The sequence below is a fragment of the Phaseolus vulgaris genome, chromosome 2 (assembly GCF_000499845.2).
Source record: "Phaseolus vulgaris cultivar G19833 chromosome 2, P. vulgaris v2.0, whole genome shotgun sequence".
NCBI classification, from domain to species: Eukaryota; Viridiplantae; Streptophyta; class Magnoliopsida; order Fabales; family Fabaceae; genus Phaseolus; species Phaseolus vulgaris.
The window spans coordinates 5,945,286-5,969,817 of record NC_023758.2 but is presented as its reverse complement, the minus strand read 5'-3'; the positions used below and the strand labels follow the sequence as shown (position 1 = coordinate 5,969,817).

At 30.4% G+C, this 24,532-nt stretch overlaps 2 protein-coding genes across 4 annotated transcripts; one reads left to right on the top strand and one right to left on the bottom strand.

The window, feature by feature from the left end:
• The first annotated feature begins 2,205 nt into the window (after positions 1 to 2,205).
• LOC137810485 (DNA mismatch repair protein MSH4) lies at positions 2,206 to 18,023 on the top strand. Of its 3 annotated transcripts, XM_068611755.1 has the most exons (24): positions 2,206 to 2,449; positions 3,565 to 3,768; positions 3,883 to 3,918; positions 4,017 to 4,129; positions 5,912 to 5,957; positions 6,390 to 6,436; positions 6,974 to 7,081; positions 7,151 to 7,226; positions 7,710 to 7,782; positions 7,868 to 8,013; positions 8,108 to 8,193; positions 13,079 to 13,218; positions 13,328 to 13,467; positions 13,561 to 13,611; positions 14,323 to 14,386; positions 14,870 to 15,013; positions 15,092 to 15,159; positions 15,272 to 15,330; positions 15,824 to 15,980; positions 16,068 to 16,120; positions 16,204 to 16,302; positions 17,154 to 17,268; positions 17,472 to 17,594; positions 17,711 to 18,023. In XM_068611755.1, exons 1-24 carry the CDS (start codon positions 2,384 to 2,386, stop codon positions 17,867 to 17,869), a joined length of 2,373 nt encoding a protein of 790 aa, XP_068467856.1. In that variant the 5' UTR covers positions 2,206 to 2,383; the 3' UTR covers positions 17,870 to 18,023. The 3 variants fall into 3 exon arrangements, with proteins under 3 accessions (XP_068467856.1, XP_068467857.1, XP_068467858.1); XM_068611756.1 differs by lacking the exon at positions 13,561 to 13,611; XM_068611757.1 differs by lacking the exons at positions 2,206 to 2,449; positions 3,883 to 3,918; positions 15,272 to 15,330 and adding an exon at positions 2,679 to 2,799 and having other exon boundaries at positions 3,947 to 4,129; positions 15,092 to 15,245.
• Positions 18,024 to 18,970: 947 nt separating this feature from the next.
• LOC137810486 (large ribosomal subunit protein eL15z-like) lies at positions 18,971 to 20,946 on the bottom strand. The gene is made up of 4 exons (XM_068611758.1): positions 20,807 to 20,946; positions 19,789 to 19,955; positions 19,411 to 19,608; positions 18,971 to 19,322 (listed from the first exon to the last, which is right to left on the bottom strand). The coding sequence occupies exons 1-4, from the start codon at positions 20,808 to 20,810 to the stop codon at positions 19,077 to 19,079; spliced, it is 615 nt and encodes a 204-aa protein (XP_068467859.1). The 5' UTR covers positions 20,811 to 20,946; the 3' UTR covers positions 18,971 to 19,076.
• Positions 20,947 to 24,532: the final 3,586 nt, after the last annotated feature.

Below are 24,532 nucleotides of genomic sequence, written 5' to 3'. Positions count from 1 at the left end.
TTTATTACTGATTTTATTACTCATATATTATTACATTAACTATTTGTGATATACATCCTAACTTAATATAAGAGTGTTTTGTATATTCATCATTCACCGTATATACCAGACAATGACTAAAATTATTTAAAAAAGACAAGCAAATTAACAAAATATCTGGTAAAATTTTGCAAGAACAAATAGAAGTTTATTATCACTTGTTAAGTTATAATATTTGTCTCTTAAATTATATGTTAGCACTTGAATGAGACTAATAATGTGTAATTTTTTTAATAATACGTAGCAAGAATAATTTTTAAAAGTTTATTATTCCTATTAAGTTATAACATTTGTCTCTTAAATGATATGTTAGTTAGCACTAGGATAGTATTGACAATGTGTATTTTTTAAAATTTGTATCAAGAACAATTTTTAATAAAAATTTATATTACTTATTAAATTATAATATTTGTCTATTAAATTATAGGTTGGATGGGATAGGTAATGTGTAATTTTATTATCTTTTAATGTGTAATAAATTTGTTTTTGGTCATTTTCCAATTTATCTCCACCAAACCTTTATTTTTGTTTTGATACATGTCTTTTATGTGTATTCTTTAATCCATGAATTATTTGTTAAATCAAGATGTCAATAACTAACTATGATGACACTTAATTTTTAAAATTTATTTTGTTTGCAGAAAAAAAAAAGTGCTGCAAACACCATAGGTTCCCTTTTATTGGGTCCGGCTGCTTCTTCCTGCACCTCCGTACTTTCTTGTGCCACCCCCATAAATTTTTCTTATTTCAAAAATACCCTTTTTAATATTCCGGATTACATAATCCGGAAGTCTTTTTCTAAATTCAGAATTAGCTTACAGATTATGTAATCCAAAAGTCTTTTGTGATTAGCTTCCGGATTACATAATCCAGAAGTCTTTTCTATACATAAGATTAACTTCTGGATTATATAATCCGGAAGTCTTTTTTTCAGATGTGTTCTTAGCTTCCGGATTACATAATCCAGAAGTTTTTTCTAAATATGAAATTGACTTCCGGATTATGTAATCCGGAATTTACCTGGATTACATAATCCATAGGCTTATTATTTCAAATTCAAGGGGGTGAAAAAAAAATGGTATTTTCATATTTAGTATGGGGGTGGAACAAGAAGGTATGGAGGTGTAGGAAAAAAAAGTCATTGGGTCCGTGCACTATTATCTTTTGGATGTTTCTTCCATCACCCAACCCCATCATTCTTCTTTCTGCACCTATCAAGAATGTGAAATAACGAAAATGATCCTTAGAGTTTTTAAATAAGTCCTAGCACAACGATGTCTCCCTATCTCTTTTTTTTTTATGAAACTGTTTTGGTGAGCATTTTGTGCAATAATGGTGTGCTTTGAATGGTTTGTTTTTTTGTATACTACAGTGTGTAAGAGTGTTTACCTAATTATATATAATTGTAGTGAAGTTTAATTGTAATTCTTAAACCCAAGTAAATTTCACAATATTACCTAATTACAATTATTTCTTATAAAAATATCTAAAAATATAATAATGCATCATGAAACTAACACAATAATAAATTAGGGAGTAACAATGGAATAAGAAAAAAAAATAAAGTTCAGAAAAATTCTCAAGATTTTTTTACATTATTATTTTTTATTTTAAAATTGAAAAAATAATTATTTGAAATTCTATTTTGAAATAAAAGTATTCATAAAAAAATAAAAACAGTTTAGTTTTATACTATCTATAAAGTAATATTATTTTAAAAATTATACAACTAAAATAGTTACTTTTGTAGAGAGGACATTAACAAAATAACATTGATGAAAAAGTTATAAGCATATAATATATGTTGTACTTATAAAATTAAATTATTTTTTAATTATTTATAACTATTAATAATTTTTTTATAATTTATGTAACTGTTTTAAAGGTACATATTTAGTTACTAATTATACCTTTATTTTTTTTTTAAATTTAATTAATTATATATAATAAAAAACTAAACTATTTATAATAAAATTATTTATCTTATAATTATTTTGTATGAATATATTTTTCATAAATTTAATAAAAAAATTATTTTAATAATTATAATGAAAATTAGTTTGTTTTATTTTTTGTTTATAATTTTAAAGTGCTTCTAAATAGCTCAATGATAAATTAGCATTAAAATGAAAACTCTGTATTAAGGAGGCTGTATGATGAACTAATGGTGGTTGAATAATTAGAGTGAGGTATGATAGGTATGATAGAAGCTGAATTTCCCGCCATAATCCACGTCGTAAGCTAAACGCGGAGTTTTGTGCCCAAGCATCATAAACAAACGGTTCTATAAATGAGTAATTGGGACGCGGAAACGAATTTTACTAAAAATTGAAAGCAGGCAACAATGGAAGACGACGGAGGAGAGAGTTCGAGTTTCGTGGTCGGTATCATCGAGAACAGAGCGAAAGAGGTTTCCTACTTAGATTCTCTGATAAACATCTTTTCCATTTTCTACTTAATAAAGGAATTTTCAATTGCACATTTTCCTTTTTTCTCGCTTGCTTTTGCTTCACTTTTTCTATTCAATCTTGCAAGCTAGTTATATTTGTAGTAGTTGATTGCGTTGATTGAGTAAAACTCACATAGCGTTCACGATTATACTACTGTTATAATTGTTCTTGTTAACTTATACGTGGTGGTAAATTCAATTGAGCGTTAGAAACACAAATATATATAAGATTTTAGAGCATGTAGGAGGTGGAAATTAGTCTGATATCCACCATGTAATAGTTATTTCGTGAAGGAGTGGGTGTATCGGAGGTTAGTTTTAATTGTATTAAAATGTGTGAATTTGTTGTTTAATTTTCTGTCCCTAATTCTTACTTATTGTTCCGGACTGTCTGTAAACAACCAAACTTACATGCACCATTTGGTGATCAATTTTTGTGTGACTAAAGCTAAAAGCTCGTGAAGCTAACTCAAGGAATCATCACATTTACTGTTGATAGTGCATATTTAATGTTTACGCCCCCTTTTTTGGTTTCTACGGCCATTCATTTCATGATATTTATATCTAGTTTTTTTTTCCTGCTTTGTATTTTGTAGTAATCTACCAATCAATCACTATGCAGTTCTTTCCTCATTTACAATCTTCTGATATTTTTTAACATCACAAAAAAAAGTTGAATTGGACATGGTGTTTGACATTGGAAAAAAGATATCAAAAATCTGTTATTACCGATATGATCCCAAACTTGAAACAAGACAGATTGTAAACTCTACTGTAAAAAAAATATTCCATTTATTTATGACTAAGGGGCTGTGCTGAGGAAAATTGTATATGTTCAAGAAGAATCAGACAGGGAGGCTTTATGTTGTATTTTTTGGTCACTTATCGAAAGAAAACAGGGACGCACCGGTTGAAATTCCCTTATTTATATTTTTTGTAAGGGATAACGAATGGATTAAAGCAATTTTGAGATAGTTTGAATGCATTTTTTTAATAAACTTTCCTTGCATGTTAAGGAGTGGAAGAAATGATATTTTAATGTCTATATGGAATTAAATGAATCAATCATCTAACAGGTTGGATTAGCTGCTTTTGATTTGAGATCAGCTTCACTGCATCTTTCTCAATATATTGAAACTAGCAGTTCATATCAAAACACAAAGACGCTACTGCATTTCTATGATCCCATAGTGATCATTCTTCCTCCAAACAAGTTAGCATCCAACTGTTCGTCTGCAATTACAGAATTAGTTGATAGATTTTATGGTTCGGTCAAGAAGGTAATATCACCATCTCTCGCTGTCCCTATATCCTTTCCCATATACTTTAAATGAAAAAAATGCGCATATCTGTCTGCAAAGTTCATATTCTTTGGGGAGTCCTTATTTATGCAGGCAGTGCTGCCCCGTGGTTGTTTTGATGACACAAAGGTTTCATTACTTATCTTTTGACTTTCAGCTGATTCCAGGTTTTAGGAAGTTTTAACACTATTTCCTGCTCGTACATGCACTGAAGTTCTGTGATTTAGGGTGCCATCTTGATAAAAAACCTTGCTGCCAAGGAACCTTCAGCACTTGGTTTGGACACTTACTATAAGCAGTATTATCTGTGTCTGGCTGCTGCTGCTGCCACTTTAAAGTGGTATTTCCAATACTCAAATATTCATAAAGATTATCTTGAATGAGGAACTTTGATAATTTAATTTATTGTTGTACAGTATTTGATACATTTAATAGTTGTGAGTCTCTTTGATTATCTCTTAAGGAGAAATCAAATATTCTCTAAGGCTTGCTATGGTATTGTTATTATATGTATACCTGTCCTTTTTGTGATAATCTGAAGTCATTTTCAACTCTTCATAGTATAGGACTGTTTCCACTCTTTTGACTAATGTTTAAGGAAAGTTACATAGCATTTTCTGTTTTGACTAATGTTTAGTCCTAGATATATCCTTTGCATTTTCCCCATTTTCAAACTGTTTCCACTAACTAACATATCAAAGTTACATTATAAGAAATTAATAAATAAATATCTCTCCTTTAAACTACAATGTTGTCCTTTTCATGAATGTGTGCATGTATGTCTGTTTGATAATTCATATTAGGATATTAGCCAAGACATGCAGGTGCTAGCATTGTACCGGAGCCTTTGGAAACTTCAAGCCCTAGAAAGGCATAGGGACCATATCAAAATTTGGTGTGTAATTAATATGTGATTGGAATGAAGCCGAGGCAGGGATATGCAATGGCAAAACTTATAACCAGTGTGCTTGGGATTGGGAGTTATTCCAAAAAGTGGAGGGACTTTCATATCCTCCCATGCCACTCAAAGCCCCAAAATTCTGTCCCTTAAAAAGGAAAGACATGGCCTTTCCTCTTTAAACTTATTGAATAACCAAACTCTAGAGTTGCATTCTCTAATCCATTCCTGTATATTATGAATCACTCTCTTTCATCTTCTTTGAAACACTCAAACATACCCTAAGTTACCTTAGTTATAATACAGAGAGTTTCTTATCAATAATACTGTCCATTATTGTACGTGACGCAGTTGATTACAACTCAAATATCGTAGGGAATACAATTGTATTTGGGCAACTTTGAATAGAAACTTAGATAAAGGAGAAAACCGTGTGTGAACACATGGTCCAGCAGATAGAGAAAGTGCCAAAAGTTCTGCATACGGGTATTGAGAAATTGAAATTCACATATGAAATCTATTCACGAGTTGTCATAATTTAAATAGTTGATATGTTTGCCACAGGTTTTATGGTGTATAAAACATCAGAACACTCGAAAGATCTTTAGGCTGTCAGTGGACTTGATTGGCACACACTCAGCAACTAGCTTTATTTAGGAAAAAAAGTAGACGATTGACTGTTAAGATACTAGTGCCGATAAAAAAAAAGTGCATAACTCTGATCTGGAACTATGGAACTATAACATGAATATATGATCTACATATAATGAAGCGTTTAAACTTTATCCAAGACAACGTGTAATTGTCAATCAAACTATCGTAAGACTTAAGTTCACTTTAGGGCCTAAGTGAAAAAATACATCATTGAACATCCCGTACTAGATATTAATTTAACAGGGTCCTAGCGAACTATATTGAATTATCAGGGATTCTGAAATTTGACCAAGACTTCGACTACATACACATATATTCTTGTGTTCTTATTGTGCTAGAGGAGAACTTCAAGCGCTTAAATGTTTGTGCTCCGCTCATTTCTTGCTCTCCAAGCTTTTGTTGATCCATATCCTTCTCATTAAGATATTTTTTTTGGGTTTGAAGACTAGGGATTAATGTGTCTGTATCGACACTATTTTGGCGAGTTCTTACGTGTATACATGTATGTATATTAAATCCTTATTTGTATTGTTCGGTTGCCTGCAACTAAGTTTTGACGGTATTACACAGGACGGAAGCAGAAAAAGGGATTGTCGTTACGAATCACTCATTGCTGGTATGTGTTCAGTTAGGCGCAATTTTTTTTTATTTTTTTAATTAATTAATACTAATTTTAAATCCATATTATTGTGCTTATCTTATCACTGACATTTCCTGTACCTTAAAGGAAATAAGGTTGCATATCCAGGAATGCTACCTAAAATTTGTCTATTTAAAACTCTTCGTAACTATATATGTGGCTTTAAATATATTTAGTTTTCATGCACATTCATTCCTTATGATACTTTTACACACACATGTTTCATCGTAAACTTCCAACCATTATCTGTCATTATTATTGTTCTTTTGGAATGCGGTTAATATTTGAACTCTTATACTTCAAGTCTTTAGCTGCAAATCCTGTATCTATTTTTATATAAATTTTAATCAGCACTTACTCCACGGAAGATTGTTTTCTGTCCCTTTTTTGAGTCTTTCATTATTTCAGGTCACCTTTAATGGGTCATTTGATCACATGAATATCGATGCAACCAGGTGAGATTGCTATCTACTTTATGCTAATAGCTGTCCTTTACTAATGAATGCTAATGCATTAACATTCAGATTCGCAGATAGAAAACTTAAAATGTAGAAGAAAAGTAGAAAAAGAAAGAGGAGTATAGGTGGCGAATGAATTCAAATTGTTTTGCTTTCCCTTAAAGTCATTGACACAAAACTTTAGTGGCATGTATAGCTTTGGTTTCTATTTTCAATTATCTTCTATCTCTGTTGACTTTGGCTATTATAACATCAATACAAATTTTAGGGCTGTGTAAAATTGATATTAAAACCAGTCTATAATGTGGCTGATTAAGGTTAAAATTCAATTAAAATATATTTTCAAGCAGACAAATAGTTAATTAAAAAGGGTAATTTCGTGATAATTGATACAACTGATAGCCACTTTCTAATGGATTTATTTTTATAGGATATTCTTCAGGGGAAGTATTTTGAATATTAAGTCCAATTTACTTTTCAGTGTTATCTGTTTAATCTATGCTTATGAATTTCATGGTTAAAATTTAATGGCAGTGTCCACAATTTGGAAATTATTGAGCCATTTCATTCTACCCTACTGGGAACAAGCAACAAAAAGAGAAGTTTGTTTCACATGCTCAAGACAACGAAAACTATTGGAGGGTATGTGATTATTCACACAAGTTTCTTCATGCAGCATTGATTGTTTGACATTGTATTTGTTTCCTTCAGGACTAGACTACTTCGTGCCAATCTGTTGCAGCCTCTAAAAGACATTGAGACAATCAATGCTCGACTTGATTGCCTAGTTAGTCTCAATCGTATTTTTTAATTTTATCCTTTTGTGCTATGTCATACGTTCCTCTTATTAGTTAAGATGTAGATGTGTTCCTTCCTTTATTTTCTAGCTTTCTCTTTATATTTTCCACCATTTTTACAAGTCCGGCCTATAGATTTCTGTCCAGATAATTCTTCATTAAGCTTCAATAGTCTGAAATTTACTAATGTGTTAATAGATGAATTTGGATTCTCTATTGGGTTTTTTGTACTGTTCCTCTACTGTGCTTTTAAAATACATAAAAAAAACTTTTTTAATATATCAAAATCAGTATATTTTGAAGACACAACATGGTCAAAACCAAAAATCCAGCAGAGAATCTGGACTCGTTAATAGATACACTCATATTTGTAGTTTAGTTTTAATTTTGAAGCTTGAAAACCACCTAACAGAATTTAACTCAGTTCTTTTGTATTTATTATTTATAACATGCCCTCTAATATTTAATTTTAGGATGAATTGATGAGCAACGAACAACTATTTTTTGGCCTTTGTCAGATTTTGCGTAAATTTCCAAAAGAGACTGGTAATTAAGAGCAGTAGTTGAACAGATATCAGTTTTTAAGTATGTTAAACATCTTTAGTCGTAACGCAGAACTGTATGGTTTCAGATAGAGTCTTATGTCACTTCTGCTTTAAGCCTAAGAAAGTTACAGCTGAGGCCTTGGCAGTTGAACGGGCTAAAAAGAGTCAAGTGCTAGTATCTAGTGTAATCCTCCTTAAGACTGCCTTGGACGCCCTTCCTTTACTATCTAAGGTACCTCTCTCTTTCTCATCCACATACTAGAATCAGGCAGGTATTGAATAAAAAAGAGGTTACAGATGATCATGTCTTCTGCTAAAAATATCAGGTGCTCAAGGATGTGAAAAGTTCCCTTCTTTCAAATATCTACAAGTCAGTTTGTGAAAATGAGAAATATGATCTTATTAAGAAAAGGTATGCTAAGATTTTCTTCTGTATGAGAGTATGTGCAACAGTTACGTGTTAGATGATGAATATGTTGTTTGTAAATCCATTATCTACTTGAGTTTGTATATTTCTCAAGTTATAATGATGAAAAAAAATTATTAGAATATTCAGAGTAAAATATTATGTAACCAAATAGTGGAAAGAAATAGATGAAATATATTTCTAAGATATCTTACAAATGTGATTACAGACGGTTTTACAACCTAATTAAAGAAAGAAATAATAGGCAATGAAAGCCAGAAATAATGAGTGTTTAAAGCTGTACAAATCAAATAAAATCAAATCACTAACAAATCTGTCCTAATAAATATAAAATGGAATCTGCACTTAATTATAACATAATTCTCCTGATTATGCAACACTCCCCCTCAAGTTGGTGAATGTATATCTATCATTCCCAACTTGCAAGTAAGATCTTCGAATTGTTTTGTGGGAAGTCCCTTAGTAAACATATCTGCCAATTGGAGTCTTGAAGGAATGTACTCAGTGGCTATAAGACCATCATCCAACTTCTCTTTAATAAAGTGTCGGTCTATCTTTACGTGCTTTGTTCGATCATGTTGAACTGGATTGTGTGCAATACTGATAGCGGGACTTATTATCACATGCCAAACCCATAGGAGCTTCATATTTTATTTTTAGGTCATCAAGTATGATCTTCATCCATAAGAGTTCACACACCCCTTGAGCCATGGCTCTAAATTCTGCCTCTGCACTTGATCTTGCAACTACATTTTGCTTCTTGCTCCTCCATGTCACCAGATTTCCACCCAAGAACATGCAGTAGCCTGTGGTGGATCTCCTATCAACTATCGATCCTGCATAGTCAGCATCAGTATATACTTTCATGGATAAGTTTTCCCCCTTTTTGAATAGCAATCCTTTTCCTGGAGAGGCTTTTAAGTACTGAATAATTTTATCTACTGCCTGCAAGTGTCTTTCTCTTGGATCATGCATAAATTGACTAACCACACTAACTGCATAGGCTATATCTGGCCTAGTATGTGAAAGATAAATGAGTTTTCCCACAAGTCTTTGATATTGTGTCTTCTCTACTTTTGGGTTTTCCTCATCATTCCCAATCCTATGATTTTGCTCTATTGGCACTCCAGTGGGCTTACAACCCAACTTACCAATCTCTTTGAGAAGATCAAGGATGTATTTCCTTTGAGAAATAAAGATGCCCTGTCTCGAGTAAGCAACCTCTATCCCAAGGAAGTACTTCAGCTTCCCAAGATCCTTCATTTCAAATTGAGCAGCTAGTCTCTCCCTCAAATTTTGTTTTTCAATCTCATCATCACCTGTAATAATCATATCATCTACATAGACCAAAAGCAGAGTGAGTTTACCATTCTGAGAATGTTTTATAAACAGAGTATGGTCACCTTGGCTTTGTCGGTACCCCAAAGATACCATAGCTTGAGTAAACCTTCCAAACCAAGCACGAGGTGATTGTTTAAGACTATATAGGGCCTTCTTAAGTCTGCACGCCTTATTCCCTTCATTAACAATACCATAACCAGGTGGAATCTCCATGTATACTTCTTCCTCCAAGCTTCCATGCAAGAAGGCATTTTTAACATCAAATTGATGCATTGCCCAACCAAAGTGTGCTGCCAGGGAGAGAATAATCCTGACGGTATTCATTTTTGCCACTGGAGCAAAAGTCTCCTCATAATCGATCCCATAGGTTTGAGTGTACCCTTTTGCAACCAACCTTGCTTTATACCGATCCAGTGTGCCATCAGACTTATACTTAACTGTGTATATCCACCTACAACCCACTGCTTTCTTATCTTTTGGTCTCTCTACAATCTCCCAAGTCTCATTCCTTTCTAACGCGCTCATTTCTTCATTCATGGCTCGAATCCAGTTCTCATCTTTTAAGGCTTCTTGTACCGATGTAGGGATTTTGATAGAATCAATAGCAGAAAGAAAACTCTGGTGCTGCATAGAAAGTTTTTCTGTAGACACAAATTGGGATATAGGATATTTGGCACAAGATCTTTTTTCTTTTCTCAAGGCAATAGGTAAATCATTTAGGTTAGGTTCAAAAGCAGTATTTAAGGTGTCCTCAAGAGTCTCACTGGTATGAGTTCTTACCTCCGGTTCAGACAATTGAAGTTGTTGTTCGACCAGGACGGGTTCTTGTTGCCTTCGCTGATATTGTTTTCCAAAATATTTGTCTTCATTATTCTTCTCTGGTAATGATGTTGGTGCAGGGTCTTTGTCATCCTCCCTAAGAACGAAATCCTGCAACAAAGGAAAAAGTGGCAACTCAAGGTCCTCAGCTTCTTGAATACTCTCCCCCTGAAGCTGAGAACTAGGAAAGAAAGACTCTGTTTCATGGAAGGTGACATCTTTGGAAATATAAACTTTACGACTTTGAAGATGATAACATTTGTACCCCTTTTTGTTGGGGACATAACCGATGAAGACACATTTGATGGCACGAGGATCTAACTTACCCCGATAAGGACTATGAACATGGACAAAAGCAGGACAACCAAAGACACGATTCTGAAGACTATTCAACATGGGAATAGAAGGATAGAATGTGGTCATAACCAATAGGAGTAACATCCTCTAGAACCCGAGAGGGTAATCTATTAATCAAATAAGTGGCAGTCAGGACTGCTTCCCCCAGTAAGATCTAGGAACAGATGTTTGGAAAAGTAAAGCTCGAGTAATCTCAAGGAGATGACGATTTTTCCTTTCAGCAACCCCATTTTGTTGAGGAGTGTCCACACAGGTTAATTCATGAACAACTTCATTTTCCTCAAGGAACTTGGAATGGTTTTGGTTCACATATTCTCTTCCATTATCAGAACGCAATCTCTTAATTGGACATTCAAATTGTGTTTGAATCATTCTGTAAAACTTTACAAACAAGTGAAAAACTTCAGACTTATCTTTCATGAGGAATATCCAAGTAACCCGAGTACAATCATCAATAAATGAAACAAACCATTTTGCACTCGAGATATTAGGAATAGGTGAAGGTCCCCATACATCTAAATGAATAAGATCAAAAGGTTTAGAACTTTTATTACCATTGGGAGGAAAAGTTGTCCGATGGTGTTTAGCAAACTGACAAACATCACAATGAAATGACTCAGCAGACACTTTTGTAAATAAAACAGGACATAAGGACTTTAGGGTACTAAATGGAGGATGACCAAGACGTCTGTGTTGAAGCCATATCTGAGAGGATGACCAAGATTCACGACCTTGCTGAAGATTAGAAGTGTGTGCCTGTAGTCTAGCACCCTTTTTACTTTCTTCATGCTGTAAATAATATAACCCGTCCTGCTCTTTAGCAATTCCAATAGTTTTCCCCGTGGCAAGATCCTGAAAAACACAATGGGAAGGGAAAAATACCACTGCACAATTTAAATCTTGGGTAATCTTTTGAATAGACAAGAGGTTATTGGATAGTTTGGGAACATGAAACACATTTTTTAAAGGAAATGAAGGTTGAAGGTGAATGTTACCACGACCATTAATGGGGGTAGTGGAACCATTAGCAACAGTAATATATGGCTTACCGGATAAAGTAGTGTAGGATGAAAAAGAAGAGGAATGAGGTGTCATATGATCAGTAGCACCAGAGTTTATATTCCAGATATTTTCAGTACTAGAAGCATTAAAGGATAAAAAACTAGAACTCTTGCCACTCATAGTAAAGGAACAATAGTTAGATGGCTTAGTAAGGGAGTCCATGAGAGTTCAAAACCAACTGAGTTTTTCAGATTGACAAAATTTGATCTTGTTCACACACAAAATTTTCCGATGGCGGTTTCCGGCGAGCAGTGGCAGTTCCGGCGAGCGACGACAGTGGTGGTCGGCGGTGGCAGTAACGGTCAATGGTGCAAGGTGGTGGTGGTCAATGGAGAAAGGATAAGGAAAATAGAAATTTGCAGCAATGAAGGCTGTCCAAAAAAAATAATTGCAGCAATGAAGGCTGTCAAGGAAAATGATTACAACAATGAAGGCTAAAAAAAAAATTTGCGGAAGCAGAGTCTCCTAGATCAAGAGCTCTGATACCATATTACGAAGTGGACTTTAAGCCTAACACAACCCCATAAAACCGGCTCATAGGGTTGAGGTTTGCACCCACTTATATACAATGAAAGGCTCTAATCTCTAATCGATGTGGGATCTTCAACACACCCCCTCACGCCGAGACTACCAACTCGTGCGTGGGACTATATATTATGGGTGGTCCGATAGCGGCCTGATAGCGGGTGGCCTGATAAGCCCAACAAATACTCGCTAGGATAGGCTTGAAATGGCTCTGATACCAAGTGGAAAGAAATAGATGAAATATATTTCTAAGATATCTTACAAATGTGATTACAGTCTCTATTTATAGACTGTTTTACAACCTAATTAAAGAAACAAATAATAGGCAATGAAAGCCAGAAATAATGAGTGTTTAAAGCTGTACAAATCAAATAAAATCAAATCACTAACAAATCTGTCCTAATAAATATAAAATGGAATCTGCACTTAATTATAACATAATTCTCCTGATTATGCAACACAAATAATCAACAATTATATATATTTTTACTGATAGAATTGCTTCGTCCTAATTCATTATACTCACCCATTACACAATTGGTCAATTCTTATCATAGGATTAAAATATCTATTTACAACCCATTATTTTTGAATCTAAGATATTTGATAAAATAAGCTTCATACTTTATATGATCATATACATCAGCAAAAATATTTGTGAAGTAATATTCTCATTGGTTAAACAAAAACTTATATGTTTTATTTAATTCTAACTAAGAGAAGAGGACCAATCACATCATGCATTGATGAGTTATTTTTGTTACAGGATAGGGGAGGTTATTGATGAAGATGTACTTCATGCACGTGTTCCTTTTGTTGCCTGCACTCAACAATGCTTTGCTGTTAAGGCTGGAATTGATGGCCTCTTGGATATTTCACGAAGATCATTTTGTAAAACCAGTGAAGGTTTTATTATCTGCTTACATGAATTTTCTTTACTGTCAACAGTATAATCTTTCTCGTCATGGTGCATATCATATCTGTTTTCTCAACAAAATTGGTGTTACTTTCACAGCCATCCACAATCTTGCAAACAATTACCGAGAGGATTTTAAGTTTCCCAATTTAAAGCTTACCTTTAAAAACAGACAAGGATTCCACTTTGTAATACCACAGAAGAATATTCAAGGAAAACTTCCAAGCAAGTTCATTCAGGTTAGGGATTGAATTATTGTTGCTATATTTTTAAAGTATCCTTTTAAAAGTTCTGTTTTCTATGAACCTACTGTTCTTTTGACCTTATATTAGGTTGTTAAACATGGCAACAATATTCATTGCTCGACTTTGGAACTAGCATCTGTGAGTAGTTTAATCATTTGAATTTCATGAGCAAAAGAATTCCATTCACCTTACGATATTGATGTACTGATAAATAATATAAATAACTGTAATTCACAAACTGTGTTTGTTGACTATATATTTGTATTACTTATATAAAGGCTTTACTGTGTGTGCATTAGTTTTGATGAGATCATGGTCAGGCCAACTCTTTTATCCCAAGAAGAAAATTATTACTCTAATCAAGAATGGATTTTCTTGTGACAAGTCATGTGAAAAGTTTGTGTGTATCTCTCCCTTCATAAATATTAAATAGGTGGAGGCCCTATCAGAATTTGTGAATATCTATGAAGAAAGAGGTATTCACAAGTTTTTCACGACAATAAAATGACGAAATTCTTTTACATGAGAATCCATCTGTTCCATGTGCCTCCTACTAGTTTATGGAGATTCTTTTATTATATGGATCATATGTTAAAGACTCTTGTATGTTTTCCTGTTGATTAGGTATTTGGCTTTTAATTGTGGAAATTATCTTCATGGTTTTTGGTTGGCCCCAAAATGCTTTTTATTCCCAAACTGGCAAACATTATTCAAGCTTCTAGCTAAAAGTATGACATAAAATGCTGTTGCATTTTGTTTGATACGATACCACACTATAAGATGTTACTTTTGTTCAGAAGCTTGTTTAGGTTCATGAAATATTTTTGTTTATTTTAATGAAAATTTCAGTTGAATGCTAGGAATAAATCTGCAGCCGCAGAATGCTATACAAGAACAGAGGTTTGTCTGGAAGGTAGTACATGACGCACTGCCATTTGCCAGTACAAATGTTCAAAAGCGTCGCATGTTTGCTCTTTGTTTATTTGTGCCTGCATGTATTAAACTGCTCGTGTTGACTTTAGCAAGTGACAAGAAAGAAAACTACTGAAATATTACTTCATCAGTTGGAAAATTCTGGTTGTTGCATTGCATTTCAGCAACAAACGTAATGCAATGTTTTTGTTATCACAACGTTTTTGTAAGCATTAACTTAAAATAACTTTCATGGCACAACTTAATGCAACCTCACATGATTAAATTGATCTAGCTTAGCATGTAACTGATTTTATTCAATTGGATTGAATTTTATCTTTTGTAGATGTTAACAATTGAAAAATTAGTTACAATGACATGATATCATGATAAAGATCCAATCTATTTAGTTCCTTGGACTTGCATGATCTCATATTTTCAAGTATTTCATATATATCTATTGTAATAGAAAAAATAATTACAGAACTTATGGATGACATTCGTGAGAATGTCTCTGTGTTGACACTACTTGCTGAAGTCTTGTGCTTGCTGGATATGATTGTCAATTCATTTGCTCATATGATATCAACTAAGCCTGTTGATAGATATACAAGACCAGAGTTTACAGGTAATAAAATTGATCATTTCTATAAATATTTTGTTCATCAATGAAGAAATTTCTTTATTGATATTTTTTGTTGGATAGAGAATGGGCCATTGGCAATTGATTCTGGTAGACACCCAATCCTGGAGAGCATACACAATGACTTTGTTGTACGTAATGAGCATATCAATAGTCATTCTAACTTATCTCCACAGACCACATTTTTCTCACGTAGATGGATTCTGCACCTTTTTTGGTAGTAATTAATCTTTTACATTTCAGGCCAATAATATATTTCTGTCGGAAGCCTCAAATATGGTGATTGTAATGGGTCCCAATATGTAAGAAATTTCTTTTACATGTCTAAGGTGTACATTTAAATAAAGGGAGATTGAGGACAATAAAATTCCTATGTGCTTTGCTAGACTAGAAAATGACCTATTCCTTAATCATGGCCTAATGCCTCTAGCAAGAACAAGGGAACATTAATGGACATACTAGAGATATGCAAATGTAAATCTCACAATGATGAGCCAAAAGCGAAAAGGATTCCAAATAATTTTAATGCCTCTGATATGAGATTGTCACTTTGAAAAATGAGACGAACTACATAATCTGAAACTAGACTTGTGTAAAAAAACACGCCTGATATATTTTCCTTCAAACAATGTCATGAGGGGCTGGCATCAATATTAATCATTATGTCTTTCTCATGTACAGTTTGAGGCGAATTATTTATGAACTAGAGCAAAAATTACTATATTTTTAATAGACACGTGCTTACATGAAGAATATCAAATTTTGAGATTTATTTTCTTCATTCCCTTCCCCCAGGAGTGGAAAGAGTACGTACCTTCAACAAGTGTGTCTCATAGTTATTCTTGCTCAAGTTGGGTGTTATGTTCCTGCTCGTTTCTCAACTCTTAGGGTAGTTGATCGTATGTTTACAAGGATGGGCGCAGTTGACAATCTTGAATCGCACTCTAGCACGGTACAATTTCTAAACACTCGCTTTGTGAGACAATTTAATCCTGATGATGTAGTTTAAAATTATAGATGAAGTTATTTGGATATGTAGTTCATGACAGAGATGAAAGAAACAGCTTTTATCATGCAGAATGTCTCGCGAAGGTAATGCTGCACCTTTTGATCTGCTTCACTCTAGATACAAGCAACAGGTTTATTTTTTTGTATAAATATTTTGATGGATGCAGGAGTCTGATTGTTATGGATGAACTTGGGAGGGCTACTTCATCCATGGATGGATTTGCAATGGCGTGGAGTTGCTGCGAGCATCTTTTGTCACTTAAAGCGTAATTTTTCTTCCTTTTTTTATTATTAGTATGCATTTATAGTATCTTAGAGTGTAATTTGATCGATAGTTACGGAAATCCAGTTATTATGTTATAAATGAATATAATTAGAGTTACTTTTTGTTTAAATAAGTTTGTTAAATATAACTTTAAGTAGTTAGTTTTATTGGAATGAAATAACGCAATCAATTTTTAATAAAATAAAAAATATGTATGAAACTAAAAAAGAGAAAATGTTGGTAGAAATTATTATATTAGAAATAAAATTTATTTAACGTAGAAATTGTTAAGTTCGTGTAATTTTATATAAAAGATAAAACTTTTTTTTATACTATGCTTAATTATGATACTTGGAGATTATGCTATTATTTAATAGCATTTAATTGTTTAAAATTTATTTCTATTTAAATTCATCTAAGATTAATATATTTTTTTATTGGGACTAAGTTTTCCGATTTAAAAATCCTGCTTTTTTTTATAAACTTCAATTATTGTTCGAAATACATTCTTTTGCAGATGTTTTTTTTTCTTAAGAGGCGCCTGAAATCTTAAACATGTTCTTAGTTGCACGGGTTTCAACTGAAAAAAATTTGCATGGATTTGGTGTTAAATTGTTAATTGAAGGAAAGCTCAAAGCTGGTAGAGTTTTCATCAACTATCAGGGAACATATCATTGCTATTGATATTTCTTTTCCTGAGCTAAAGTTATATGTTGATAATTCTGTTATAAGGTAGAGTTTATAACAAAATTATAACATATAACATTGCTTACCAATTATTTATAAACTAGTGTATGGTTGTAAACTAGTGTATGAAATTATAAGTAACATTTTTTCTTAATCCTTCCTCAGGTATACCATATTTGCCAGTCATATGGAAAACATATCGGAGTTAGCAACTATCTATCCCAACGTGAAAATTCTTCAGTTTCATGTAGACTTAAAAAACAACCGGTTGGACTTCAAGGTGGTACTTCTAATTTTTTTTTAAAATAATGATAATATTAACAATCCTATTTAAGTATATAGTAAATTATAAATTATAAATAATCAATTATTTATTTATATTATTATAATATGATTTTGAAGTAGTTGTATTAGTTGTTAAAGTACTTTTTTTTTCTTGTGTTTGGGACAATTATTTGCGAGCTTATATTCTGGTTTATTTAGTTTCAACTTAAGGAAGGAACGACACGTATCCCCCATTATGGGCTTCTCTTAGCAGAAGTGGCAGGATTACCAAGTTCGGTTATTGAGACTGCCAGAATGATCACATCTAGGATTTCAGAAAAGGTGTTTTGATTTTTTATTAGTTCCTCTGTGCATTTATATTAATATAGTAATAGTTGTGGAGAAGCTGTTAAGATTGAAATAGAAAGTAGTAATGAGATATTGTGTGGTGTCATTAGGAAGGGAAGAGAATGGAAGTTAACTGTATACAGCACTATTCAATCCAGAGGGCATACCATGCTGCACAGCGCTTGCTATGCCTCAAATATTGCAACCAAGACGAGGATGTCATTCGGCTAGCTCTGCGGAATCTTAAAGAAAGCTGCATCAACAATTGAAGTCCACATAAACCCCCCATTTATTTTTAATAAATTGTCATCTTTTTTCTTTACTCATAATACTACACATTAGGTGTTTTTTTTTTAGGATTATATATGATATAAAAGATCTAACATTCGAGTTGCGAGAAATAAATTTAACTTTTAAGGCGTTTGTATGATTGATAATATTCTAATAATTTAATGTAAAATGCAATTAATTTAATTAAAACGACATAAATCATGATTTATTAGAGTTGAACTATGCTTTTAATCCTAATATATATAGTCTACTAAAAATATTTGTTAGTTTATAAACTTGGCATTTTTTACTACTTTATTAATCCATATTATTTATTATAAATAATTTAATATTAAATATTAATTACTATAGTTAAGTCAACAAATTTTTTAAATTGAAATTGAAATAATTACATTTTTTTCCCAATTTTAATATTTTTAGTATAAACAAAATACTATTATTTTTATCATTATGTTTCACTAAAAGATTATACTTTGTCTATAAAATAAATTTGAAATTATAATATTAAATCATTTAAGTAAATCATTCGATAAAAAATATAAAATTAAATTAACATACATAACTATCTTATTTATATATTAAATAAAATATATTACTTAATTTAAGTATATAAAAATATTAATCATCCTGTTACAAAAACTTTATTAATTTTTTAAGTATAAAATTATATTAAAAGAATGGTTAAAAAATATCGAGCTTAAAATATATAAAATAAGTTTGAAATAGTAAAATAAAGGAAAATCTTCATGAATTACAAATATAATTCAATTGTTCCATACTACTAATTTTTACATAAACTCCGCTAATAAAAATATTACCCTAATTGTACTCATAAAAATACTTACTTTATAAGAAACTTATATTGACTATAGAAGTTAACATAACCAATGGTTCAATGAAATTGACAGTTGAAAAACAAAATTTCGCTTTCTTCATAAAAATACTAAATTTGTAAATAAAGAGTGCCACAGAAAATTGCTGACCTCGCCACTCATACTGAAGGGGCAGTAGAGCTAATATCAAAAAGAATAAACTGTGAATTTAACAGTAGAAAAACTCGACTCTGATCGAAAAAGATGTAACGAAACGTTCAAAACTCATTCCAAACTCAAAAAAACAAACAAGTGCTATGTCCTCAAAATAGTATTCATAAATTGAAGCAAAAATAAGATAACAGCATAAATTTTAACGGTATCGGCGAAGCGACAGGGTGTTGTTCCTCTTCCAGGTTGCCCTGCGGGATGGACGAGCCTTGTGATAAAGATGTCCTCTGCCACGTAAACCCCTGTTGCTCTTCCCAGCAGAGGTGAGCCCACGCAGCTCCCTGTGCTTATGCACTGGATTGCAAAGCCAATTGATTCTGGGATCATTCCTAATAGCAGCATGAGCAACATCCACCAGAACTACCTCGAAGTACTTGTAAGTCGAGTCCTGAAACACAAAATAGTCCAATTTTACCAACACCAAAACATTATTCACAATCAATTATCAATCTCTACAAGTGACTACAATAACAAACCTCGTTCACCCAGTAAGAGTTAAGGACCCTAAGTCCACCCAGCTTCCGTCCAGCTCGCTCCTCCGCAACAGATCTCTTGCTACGCTGGAATTTTAATTGAGTAACACCCTGGTTTGTTGGCTTACCATAAACAATACCTTTGGGAACTGGTCTCTTTCTGCCACCCCTACGTACACGCACACGGTACACCACGTAACCCTGCAGTGTCATAACCACAATCATCAATGGACTCAAACAATTAGCTTTACAACAACAGATGCACACTGGGTACAATTACCAATAAAAAAAAACTAAGTAATATAATTAATGCATTTAACAAGGGGGATTATTCGAATGAAATAAGTAATCGAAATAATAAAAATATAAATAAATTGTTACCTGCTTAGCCTTATAGCCCAAGCGACGAGCCTTGTCAGGGCGGGTTGGCCTTGTCAAACGAACAATGGAAGGCTGCTGCCTGTACTCCCAGCACCTAACCCGCTGCAAAAAGCGCATCACATCAGACTGCTTCTTGCGCCATAGCTCTGAAACATACTTGTAGGCACCTATGCCAAACACACCAACAACAAAAAATACTTTATCAACAACATTTCCAACAAAGAAACCACGTAAGTTATCAGAATAACCGTATATTTTATCAATCTTAATGAATATACACTATCCTTACACATTTATAAGTGATTATACATATGATTATTAATTTGATTCAAATTGACCCTAGAGAGTGTACATTATTTAAATTCTGATTGGTGTCAAAAAGATCACAAATAGATTACAATGTCCAAAAGATCACAAATAGATTACAATACCAAAACCATACATGCAACAGAAGCAAACATTGCTAAAACAATTAACTACGACTCCAAAAGACCAACTCAATTTAAAATCCCTTCGGTCTCACTATCAAAAACATAAAAATAAGCTTATCAGACCCTACACTCCAGCTAAAAATGTAGATAATATACTTTGCAGAAAAAAAATGACTTTTCAAACATCAAACAACACATTAGACGAGAAACTAAAAAAATTAATTAATTAATAAAAAAAAAGGACCCATTTTTGGACGAAGCAAAATTGTGCAATGCAGGACTAAAATCTAAATTGCCATATAGCACTAGCAACAACAACAAAAGATCATGAACAACGGGACACAATAACATGCAACCAAAAATGGTTGGACTTGGCAAATAGACGACGAGCATCTCTTATATAAACTTTTGCAGTAAAACCCTAAACCCTCTACAGGAAGCTCTAGAGAAACAATGGAGGGAAGGTTAATTAATCATTGTTATTGAACCAAATAATCATTCGCATTCAGGCATCAGATCTAACCATGATATGATTGACAAACAAAAACAAATCTTAATACGAATGGCAAAATAGATAGAGAACTTACCCATCGCGCAGTCACCACAGTGGAAGGGTTCTACCTCACCCACGCCAACTGAAACCTAGGGTTTCAGAATGAGTTCAAATACTTTATAGAGACACCACTGCAAGTACAGGCCTCCAGTTTCACAATTGGGCTTCTATTCTTTACATTTTGGGCCAGGCCTGCGGTGCTGATCAAACTTTATGAGATGCCGCTCAAACCTCTTTTTAGAATTTTTGAATAATTTAATTTTTTTATTTTATATATTTATTTAAATAGAACACTAAATAATTAAAATTTATATTTATTTAAAGTTTTTTATAATTTAAAATTTTTATTTATTTCATATTTTTATTTAAGTAAAATATTAAATAATTTAGGATTTTTATTTATTTAAAATTTTGAAAGACTTAAAAATAATGTATTTTAGATTTTATTGAAGTAGAAAATAAAATAATTTAGGACTTTAATTTATTTAAAATTTAAATAACATAAAAAAATTATTTACTTTATATTTTTATTTGAGTATGACATAAAATAATTTAACATTGTATTTATTTAAAATTTTGAATCATTTAAATTTTTTAGTTATTTACTTTCATTTAAAACGGACATTAAATAATTAATTTTATTTATTTATTAAGATTTTGAATAATTTAAAATTTTATTTATTTCAGATTTTTATTTAAGAATTACATTAATAATTTAGGATTTATATTTATTTAAAATTTAAAAAAAACTTAAAATTTTATTTATTTTATATTTTTATGTAAATAGGAAATAAAGCAATTTAGAATTTTGAAGAACTTAAAAATTTAATTTATTTAAATTTTTATATAAGTAAAACATAAAATAATAAATTATATATATTTATTTAATATTTTTAATGATTTAAAACTTTTATTTATTTCACACTTTTATTTAAATAAGACATTACATAATTTAGAGTTTATATTTATTAAGATTTTGTATCTATTTTAAAATAATGTCAAAAAATCATATAAGTTATACGAATTTTGCAATTTATGTATATTATATATAAGGTTTTAATATATATATATATATATATATATATATATATATTACTTATGATATTGTTTAAAATTTATCTTGTAAAATAAAATGTTAAGTAATATATAATAAATGATAAGAAATGTATAATTATTTATTTAAAATTATTTTTAGACATTATTTTTAAAAAATAAAATTTGATGATTTAAATAGTTATTATATGTAATTAACTTTTTGAAAAAAAAAATATTAAATATTTATGGTGAAGTAAATTTAAATTTTTTATTTTTTTAAAATTAATTGAATATTTATGTTCACTAAGTAATAATCTTTTCTAATTGAGTATCAAATATTTTGTAGTGTAATATTTAAATTGATATTGTTCGAGTTGATAATCCCTGCACTGAATGCTTAAATGACAACGTTTGTACTTTTCTCTGAATGTGTTTAACCTTCGTTTGATAAATAAAATAAATTTAAATTTTACTTTTTAATTTTATAAAGTTTATTTATCTATTTTAAGATAATATTGAAAAGAATAATACAAATTAAACCAAATATTGAACATTTTTATAAGAAAATTTCAATATATTTATTGTATAATTTTTGTTTTTAATATGTATTTTTGTACTTTTCTCTGAATGTGTTTAACCTTCGTTTGATAAATAAAATAAATTTAAATTTTACTTTTTAATTTTATAACGTTTATTTATCTATTTTAAGATAATATTGAAAAGAATAATACAAATTAAACCAAATATTGAACATTTTTATAAGAAAATTTCAATATATTTATGTATAATTTTTGTTTTTAATATGTATTATGACGTTGTCTAAAATTTACCTTTGCAAAATAAAATCTTAAATAATTTATAATATATAGTAAGAAATATACAATTATTTATCTAAAATTATTTTTAGACACTATTTTAAAAAAAAAATAAAGTTTCTGATTTATATATTTTGTAATTAATTAACTATTTAAAAAGATTGGTAAAATATTTATGGTAAAGTAAATTTAAATTTTCTTATTTTAGTTTATAAAAATAATTTTGATACGTGTATTTTAAATAGTATATTTTCTTTGATAAATTAAATTTAAATTTTATTTTCTAATCTTGTAAAATTTAGTTATTATACCACGAGACGAGTCAGTCTTGGATCTGGTGGACCGACCGACCGAGTCAAGTAACACTTCAAGTCACACAATAAATGAAGTAACGACCAACAGTTACAATAACACTTAGTGTGTCACATTCATATCCTGGAATATGTGTGTAATTAACTAAATACTAATTAAATGAAAGATGGTACAAATATTTTTCAAATAATCCAACATACTTATATACCAATATATCTTCCTATTAGTGAGGTATCACGAAGCACATCAGTGAATATCTGATATCCAACTCATCATAATAAAGATCCATAACCAACACTATAAATAAACTCTTTGTGGGTGTAAGCACACTTTAATCAATGACCAATATATACTCTTTATACAAAATTTGCAATTTTTTACCAACATCTTAATGTATTTATTAATAAGTTTTTAATATATATATATATATATATATTACCTATAATGTTTAAAATTTATCCTTGCAAAATAAAATGTTAAATAATATTATAATAAATGATAAGAAATATATAATTATCTATCTAAAATTATTTTTAGTCATTATTTTGAAAAAATAAAATTTGATTATTTAAATAGTCAGGAATCATGACCACATCAGTGAAGAACTGATATCCGACTCATCATAATAAGAACTCATAACCAACACTATAAATAAACTTTTACGGAGGTGTAAGGTTTAATCAATTACCAATATATACTCTTATACAAAATATTTGCAATTTTTTACCAACATTTTAATGTATTTATTAATAAGTTTTTAATATATATATATATATTACCAATAATGTGTTTAAAATTTATCCTTGCAAAATAAAATGTTAAGTAATATATAATAAATGATTAGAAATATATAATTATTTATCTAAAATTATTTTTAGCCACTATTTTGAAAAAATAAAATTTGTTGATTTAAATAGTTATTATACGTAATTAGCTTTTTTGAAAAAAAAAATTATAAAATATTTATGGTGAAGTAAATTTAATTTTTTTAATTTATTTTATAAAATTAATTTAATATTAATGTACAATAAGTAGTATATTTTTTTAATTTGGATTATCAAATACTTTACCTCTAAATCAAATATTTAAATTCATATTGCTGAACTGATGATCCTTGCAATAAATGTTTAAATGAATATTCATTTTAAAATAATATTGAAAAAACTATATAAATTAGATAAAAATTGAACACTTCTACAAAAAATTTAGTATATTTATTAAATAAAGAATCTGATATATATATATATATATATTATTTATTCACGTATTTTATTTCATATTTAAATTTTAAGAAATAAATGTTTTAATTATATACTAAGTTTTAATAAAAAAAATCATATATACATAATAACTAGGTATGTTTTAAATTATATTATATAGGGAGAGAATTCATATTTTTATTATATATAAATATAATTGTTTTGGTGTATTCTATTGGCTATTAATCTGAAACATGTCCTTACCTTGTATTTGATATCTTATAATTGGCATTTTTTTCATGTTTCAAGAATCTCAGTTTTTTCTTCTGTTCTATATTACGTTCTATTAGAAAATAGTGCAACATTTGTTCTAATTAGTTAGTTGTGAGTTTAGATGGA